At 37.0% G+C, this 8,543-nt stretch overlaps 2 protein-coding genes across 2 annotated transcripts; one reads left to right on the top strand and one right to left on the bottom strand.

Moving 5' to 3' along the window:
- Window positions 1–557: 557 nt before the first annotated feature.
- Window positions 558–1,276, bottom strand: LOC120417629 (WD repeat-containing protein on Y chromosome). The gene is made up of 2 exons (XM_039579741.2): window positions 805–1,276; window positions 558–743 (listed from the first exon to the last, which is right to left on the bottom strand). Exons 1-2 carry the CDS (start codon window positions 1,039–1,041, stop codon window positions 627–629), a joined length of 354 nt encoding a protein of 117 aa, XP_039435675.1. The 5' UTR covers window positions 1,042–1,276; the 3' UTR covers window positions 558–626.
- A 268-nt stretch (window positions 1,277–1,544) lies between these two features.
- On the top strand, window positions 1,545–3,052 carry LOC120417633 (leucine-rich repeat transmembrane neuronal protein 3-like). The gene is made up of 2 exons (XM_039579745.2): window positions 1,545–1,669; window positions 1,724–3,052. Exons 1-2 carry the CDS (start codon window positions 1,638–1,640, stop codon window positions 3,000–3,002), a joined length of 1,311 nt encoding a protein of 436 aa, XP_039435679.1. The 5' UTR covers window positions 1,545–1,637; the 3' UTR covers window positions 3,003–3,052.
- The last annotated feature ends 5,491 nt before the right edge of the window (window positions 3,053–8,543 follow it).

Here is an 8,543-nt window from a genome sequence, read left to right as displayed (position 1 = left end):
TCACTTTGCGCGCTCGCCATCATCGCGCAGTGTGATTCCGGTAAGCGATATTTGTGCATGTGACATTAGACGACGACTCTCCCATCTTCTGCGAAATGCTCCAACTTGATGCGATGGAATTTATTGAACATTTATTGGATTTTCGGTATTCGATGGGGGGCGGCGAAAGCATTGAAAAAAAAGAAGTGCTGTTTGAGATAATAAGAGTTGGCTGGAGTTTTCTTTCATTGAAACCCAATCTAGTTTATCGAGAGAGTTAGGGAAAAGAATTGACGACAACTATGCGGGCCAGAAGTCAATAAAACGCGCGCGACGACGATAGGAAAAGTGTCACACGCGAGTATGTGAATTAGTGGCGAAATTTGAATTCTGCAGGAAAACTTGTTGGACAGTTGGACTGAGCTGGGATTTGCTGCGGAATGATTGGAATGAAGAATGCTTGCATGAGCTTTTACATTGGATATGTTGAGTTGTAATGATGGATCGGATAAAATAAAATTGAATAAAATGATTTTTTGAGCAATTTGTTTATTAATCTACCATTAGTTTTTAGTATTGTATAATAAAATGTACAAAATCAGGAACAGATTCACGTTGACATTAGAGGACACCCATCAAAACGAACTCTAATCTGCCCAAGTGTCCATCACTTTCTCCATCCGAGCTTTGATCAGCAGGTCCGGCGTTTTTGGTCGCACTATTTCCGACGGTGGATGAAGCACCAGGTGACAGTAAATCGGAATCTAAAAAAAGTAAAGTACCACCTGTCACATCAAGTTTGATCCCACTCCGATAAATACTCACATAAAGCAACGTGGTATCGAAAACCGGATGGTCGTGCGGTCGCACTGGTTGTGAAATTTTGAAATGTTTCCCCATGATCGGTTCCTCCAGAGATTTTCCAACCAAAATCAAATTCGGATGGTACCGAATCACCAGTCGAAAGCTACCTCTCCGGGACTCCATTTTTGCGGCGAGCTCCTGTGAAGAACCAAACAACCTTTGCACGATAGCGTTCCACCACAAACTGACTGGTGACATAGTGATACACACTTGGGCTGACAAAGCTGGGGAAAATGCTGCGGGAGGTGGAAATGTTTTATCGAAGCTCTACTTTATGAGCGTTGGTGCGTTGTCAATGTGGCCTCACCGGGAGGTCCTCCCCCGTTGAGCTTGTTGATGCCACGTGGAGCGGCTTCAGCAGCGTTATTCGCTGAGAGTGTAAGCTAGCGTGCAATTTGTTGACGACTGTTTGACATTTCGGCTAATGGCCTGGTGCTTTTTACTAGGAACTGTGAACAGTGAGAAAAGTATTTTTGAGAAATTGTAGGGAATGCTTAAAAAACTTCAAAACCTCAAACTGCATCGTTGAATCAATTTCACTTGTAATTTGATTATTTTGTATAAACCATTTATCTCAGTTTACAAATTTTACACACGCCATTCAAATGCAGTGAATCCGTTGCTGAATCAAACATCTTCCTAGTAGTAACATATCAATTCGCGGTACTTAATCAGCTACAGTCAAGGTTATTTGTAAACAACAGCTGATAACTGCTATAAAATTGTTCTCTTAATGCTGCACAAAGCCAGTTCTTCGCGGAAAGTCTACAGTTGAGCATCATTCCAAAAGATAGATGATGAAGCTTCGAGGATTACGTTGGATTTTGTAAGAATTTTATTAGACAATCAAGAACATTATGCTAACTATTTGACTTTCTAGGGCTACCTTCCTGTTAGGAACCTCATCCGCTCGCGACTACCAGTGTTCCTTGCAGGAGAACCAACTGTGCATCTTCCGTTCCGTTCAACTAAGCTCAGCAGATCAGCTGAACCAGGTGACCTTTTCGAGTGCAGGAAGTTCCCCACGAAATGTCAAGTTCGAATCTTCGTCCATGGTGTCGATCCCGACGGCAGTTTTCAAAAAGCTGTCCAGCGTGGAAACATTCGACGGTGGCAACAGCGGCATCAAGAATCTCATGAGCAGCACCTTTATGGATGCTTCCAAGTTGAGAGAATTGAATTTGACAAACAATAAGATTTCTCTACTGCGGAATGATCTGTTCGTGGGAGCTACCAAGCTCAACGTGCTGGATTTTTCGCAAAATAGTATCAGTGAAGTGCAGGAAAACGCCTTCAACGGCTTGAAGCAGCTGAAGGTCTTGAAGCTGAACAACAACCAAATCGCGAACCTTTCTCCGAACGTGTTCAGTAAGAATACCGCATTAGAGGAGGTCGATCTTCACGGAAATTCACTGTCCAAGCTTGACGACGCCCAGTTTGCGGCTTGTTCCGATCTGGTCGCCCTCAACGTATCCCACAATGCACTTCAAAAGTTTGATCTGAGACAGTTCCTGCGAGATTGGTCTGTCGATTCCATCGACGTGAGCTTCAACCGCCTCAAAGCGGTCAGCATTCCCAAGAACCTGCGCAAGTTGGTGGCATCGAACAACCAAATCCAGATGGTCGAATCTCTGGGCAAGGACCCTTCGCTCATCTTCCTGAGACTGTCCCACAACAAGCTAACCAGCGTAGATCAAGTCCCAAGTTTCAACAAACTAATCACCCTCGATCTATCCTACAACGCGATCGAAAGCTTCGACTTCAGCTCGGTAACCAAGTACCGAAACCTCATCCTGCTCAAACTCGACGGAAATCGCATCTCCACCATCACAAACAGCCTGACCAGCGATTGGACCTACCTGAAGTACGTGCACCTCTCCCACAACCAGCTAACCCGGCTGGACATGGACGTTCTTAGAACGCTCCCGAGGATCATCACCCTAAACCTGAGCCACAACAAGCTGACGGAGTTTAGCGCTAAAAAGCTCAGCGACAAGTTCCCCGTGCTGGTGCGGCTAATGTTGGAGGGAAATGAGTTCCGGTGTGATAAAATTGGGGAGCTCGTGAAGGAGCTGAAGTATGCCCCAACGGAGTACAAGAGCACCGCCGACCAGTGCAAGGAGGGAGAGCGGTTGGAGGCCGGTATATGCTGTAAGTGAGGTGTGATCAGGCTTGTTAATTATTTCTTAAAGGCAATAAATAGATTTTGGCAAAATGATTTGTCGTTTTTCTCATAATTAGAATTTGTTCAAGTAATTATCTGTGGTTCGTAGCTAAGCTCATGAAGAAGATTAAGTGATACTTTATACAGAAAGTATTCCTCATCAATTGGGTTTGATCGTGAGATTTTAAACAAACACCGTACAACTTCCAAGCAATCAATGTTGACACGCGTCATATGAAAAGAATCCCAAAAATCGTGCAATCTCAAGTGCAATTACAAAATCTAAAAAACTCCTATTTTTAACAGATAATTAGGAATAAAAAGTTTTAAAATTAAAAATAATGCATTTTATAAAAAAATAGATCTGAATTCGAATTTCAAAATTCAATTTTAAATTAAAATTTGAAGTCAAAAAAATGCTTGGCGTAGAATTTTATTTTCAAAAAACTACGGTGGCAAAATTTTGAACCGTGCTTCTCTGTGACTCAAAAGATGTTGGTTGTTGTCCTATTAAACATTTAGAGTTTTTGTGAAAAAGTTAATTTAAAAATCTGCTATTTTCTCTGTGCATCTTTTCATTTCCTTATACTCCTCGTCAACACCTACACAGAAAAAAATATGGTAATATTTATCAGCGAATGATGACAGTTTTTTTTTGTCAGCAAAAATGTGTTATATTACATAATTTTTACATCATTTTAATGTAAATTTCAATTAAAAATTCAATTTTAAATTAAATACTGAAGTCAAAAAAGTGCCTGGTGAAGATTTTTTTTTTCTTAAATACATATTTTTTTTCAAAAAAAATTGGAGGCAAAATTTTTGCTCATACTTCTTTCCGACTCAAAAGATCTCTATGACATAGAGTCATAGAAAAGTATGAGCAAAAATATTGCCTCCAATTTTTTTTTTGAAAAAAATATGTATTTAAGTATGTTGCCCTTTACAACATTTAGAGTTTTTTTTGGTGAAAACTGAGGAAAATTTTCTCAATTTGTTTTTCTTACCGATGCTGTAGAAAAAAACTATCATTAGATGATATCAGCACCAAAATATCAAAGTGTATAGTGACTGTCACTAAAGCTCGTGAGTTCACTTTCTATCTTTAGTGATTTCAAGCAAGAACTTTTTTTAACACTCCCCTTCTTTTCTAATTCATGAACACTCTCCGCTGATTTTTCTGTTTTGCCAGCAAAACCGCAAAGAACGTAATACATGCACTGAAATAAAATTGTAGTAAATTTTCAGAACTTTACAAAACTATTTTCACAAAAAGTGTAAAATTGTTCAAAAATAACAGTTTTTAAATAGAAAATGTACCTAAAAGTGACCAGAACATTAAAACAAAGAACTTTGTTCAAATTTTTTTAATTTGTGAAAATTTTTCGATTTAAAATATGTTTTTAACATATAAATTAGAGGCATTTTTTTCGATCATGATTTACAAATTTTGATCCTTAATATTACTTGAAATTTTAAACATCATTTTTGTATTACCACCCTCAAAATTTGAAGGAGATTTGTATGGACGAAAGGATGATGACAAATGGCTTTATTTTTGTGTACAAAATGTGTATGAGTATGAGCCCAATCAAAAGATACACAGTAAAACAAATCATGGTAATATTACATACGAGAAACTTTTATTTCAGAAAAAAAAGTATTTTTCCATCTTAAATTTTGTAAATTTACCACCTTTTTGTTGTAATGCCACTTTTTCAGTATAAATTGAGGTAATATTAGATCATAAGAGAGGTAATATTAAACCTTCAAATTTTACAACTTCCAAATTTAAACAATTTTTTAAATGAGTACGAATATTTAACTTTTACAGAACTTTCAAAGAATTTCTCTGCTATCATAATCTCTGGAGCAAAACGAGAAAAGGACGGATAAGCATTTTGACAGCTTGAACTATTTTGCAAATTCTGAGGTAATATGTAACTTTTTCACAAAATATGAAATGTATAACATTAGCTGACCTCCACGGCTACCTTTTAACCTCTCGGGTTTTGTTAAAAAGTTACCTGTTGTTTCGGAATTTGCAAAATAGTCCAAGCTGTCAAAATGCTTATGCGCCCTTTCCAAATGTTGCTACAGATAGCATAGCATAGCATAGCATAACGGGTCTGCACCACGCTGTAGGGGGTGCCACAATGGTCAATTCAATATTTTTAGACAACATGCGACTTTTAAAAGTGAACGGAATATTTTTGGGAGGTTTGGAATGGGGGTTAGGGGAATTTCATCGGGCCGATGAAAAATGTTGAATGCGTAATGTATTAAATGTATTGGAAGTTTGTAAGTGTAAGTGTGAGTCTGTAGTGTATTATCTAATAAGCATATAGTTTTGTAATAATAATAAATAATAAATATAATCAGGCTGATTCCAGGAAGCTGTAAAAAGTAGCAGTAATTTAAAATACAAATGCTCCAGACATTTCCCATGCTGTTTTAGAAAGTTTCGTCAATTTAAGAAATTTGATCATATAAAGTATGAGGAGATGGTATGTTAGGAAAAGAATAGTAATAATGTGAACATTTAAATAAAACATGTAGTGAGTAGATACATTTACATATAGACAGTTAATTGGAAAATAATTCCAGGAAGCTGTAAAAAATAACACTAATTAAAAACTAATAATTCAGATGGAACCACAAATGAAACAACAGAAACACAAATATCCAACCACCACCACCATCCAAAGAACTAACTCGGAAAATAATTAATAGAAATCTCTAAACAAAATGACACCGAAAACACGAAAAATCCTGAGAACATGTATAGAAGATGTATGAAAATGTATGATAAAATGTATAGAAAATGTATGATAAACCAATTAAATCGGCAGCACTGCACTGACCTCAACACTCAGTCCACAGCATCCACAACTCACACACTTTCGCTCTCACTCGCTCCACTCACCCGATCGTAGGCACTCACCAATTGTCAAAACAAGAACTCATCTCTTTCACGTCGCTTTTATCTCTTTCACGCTCAAACCCTGACACACAGATTCATTCAAACAAGCATATAATCACATGTCATTCATCACACACACACACACACACACACACACACACACACACACACACACACACACACAACATGAAACAAGCTCACCAAATCAGCCTCAGGTATAGGTGGCAGACTCCGATCAGCCGCTCGGTCAAGCAAGAAAATCCGCCCAGCAATCAAGCCGCCGAGTCAAGCTGCTGTTGTTGACCGCCTACGTTACACCAACACCAACACTGTCATACACGCCATTATGTTCTCTCGACTCTCAAGGGCCGTCTTTTCCAGGAAGAGCGAGGAGCCAGGAGCGCGCGGCAAAAAAAAACTGTTTCTCTCTGTACTCTGCTTTTTCACAACCATTTTCGCGAGAGAAGATTATAGACACTAACACCACTAAGTTTTCTCTCTCCGGATGGCGTAGCCCAACAAGTGCCAAAACATGACGCCATTTTCCTCCTGCCCCAAATTGAAGCAAAAATCACAAAAAATTGCACTTTTTTCTCAAGAATCACTTGAATTCCACATTATTCGTAACTAGAATCATTTTCCGCGACGGATGAATAACTTTTCACTGTTAAACTTAATATTTTTCACTTAGAAATCGTTAAAAATTTATGCCCGTGACAGCACACACGACCGAACCGTAGCAGTGCTGCTCTCTCTCCCCTTTCCAAATGTTGCTACAGATCTTTTCAAAATCATTGACAGGTGGAACTGGAAAATTATAGTACAATATAATCAAATGTTTACCTTGCTTATGTTTTGCTTTGTTTTCCCCTAGCTTCAGCTTATATTTTTAAAGTACACTGTTAAAAATTGTAAATTTGGATGGTGTACAATTTTATGATTAAATATTACCCTTTTATGTTGTAACACCATAATTATAGTGGAAAATCGAAATTACACATTTTTGGAGTTTATAATGGGTTAATTATCGTTTAGAAATCTGGAAAAATCTGGCAGACGAAAATCTAACCATTCTGAAAGTTTGCAGAATTCAGAAGGTTTATTTAATTAAATGGCCTAATTTTTTTTGAATTTGCATTTTCTTTGAGAAAATCACGTTATATTTTATTTATTTGCAATTAGATCATTATAAATTTAATAATTTATATAAATTTAAAACTTGAAAACTGTCTCGTTTTTACATTTCACAAATTTCACTTTGCTTATGACTTGCACGTTTTAAAATATTCCCAAAATAAACTGCGGTTTGCTGAATCAAATCTTCATGTTCTTCCTTTTTTCAAACGTTCAAACGTTTCGAAATGTCAAGTTTGCTTATAAAAATACAAGCCTTACCCGACAAACTTCGTTCTGCCTTTTTTTCGTTTGTTGACGTTTTTAACTTTTTTGCTTATTCAGCCTCCTGCGATCAAAATGTGATTTTACGTAATTTTCTCCATACAATTTGCCGATGCTCCAGAATCGGTTCCAGAGTGGCCAAAGTGTGAATTAGTTAGCGTATAAACCTTCCTTGGGCTTATACAAACCCAACGTAACAAAGAGCACCTCGATCCGACGCTCCGTATTGAACTGATTCGCGTTCGAACAAAACCGTCGAAATCTATATATATAAAAAATTTCGACGGTTTTGTTCGAACGCGAATCAGTTCAATACGGAGCGTCGGATCGAGGTGCTTTTTGTTGCGTTGAGTTCGTATAAGCCCAAGGAAGGTTCTTACGCTAACTAATTGACACTTTGGCCACTCTGGAACCGATTCCGGAGCATCGGCAAATTGTATAGAGAAAGTTACGTAAATTCATTTTTTGATCACAGGAGGCTGAATAAGCAAAAAAATCAAAAAACGTCAACAAAAGAAAAAAGGCAGAACGAAGTTTGTCGGGTAAGGCTTGTTTTTTATATATATAGAATATCGTTCTCATGAAAACATTGCGACAGCTTTTTTAAAAAAAAGGTCTTATAAACATGTAAAACTATTCGCAAGCTATAGAAAACATTTGGATCTTTTAACAGATAAATATGTTTTGTAAGGAATTTGAAAAGAACGATAATTGATAATCAACTGTGAACTGAGGAATACTATCCAAATTATCTATTTGATACAAATTGACAGATAAATAAAATTGTCTAATTTGAAAAAAGCTTTGGGCAGATCAGAAAAGCAAATCAATTTTAAAAAGTTGTTAAAATTCCGTTCAAATCAGTATTATGCGAAACATTCCGTACAAAAATTCCGGCCTGTTAAAAATCCGCGGAGTCGAAAATTCGTACGGCAAGGAAAAATTCCGTACAGTTGGTAGCCTTAGTAATATTACACATTTTATGTGATAAAATTACATATATGAATGGGTATCTAGGAATGCCATAATAGTTCAGAAATGATTTACCCATTCCCAAATAGACTTCTTTCCTAAGAAAATGTTCAATATTTCACATTTCAGTCTATTTTTACCGCTTATGTGCTTATGCTTATGCGTGATTTCCACTATAATTAAGGTAATATTACATCATAATAGAGGTAATATTGATCCACATTTTTTTTAGGTCAAATATAT

This window comes from Culex pipiens, chromosome 3 (genome assembly GCF_016801865.2).
Source record: "Culex pipiens pallens isolate TS chromosome 3, TS_CPP_V2, whole genome shotgun sequence".
NCBI lineage: Eukaryota > Metazoa > Arthropoda > Insecta > Diptera > Culicidae > Culex > Culex pipiens.
This window is presented reverse-complemented; position numbering and strand designations above follow the sequence as displayed.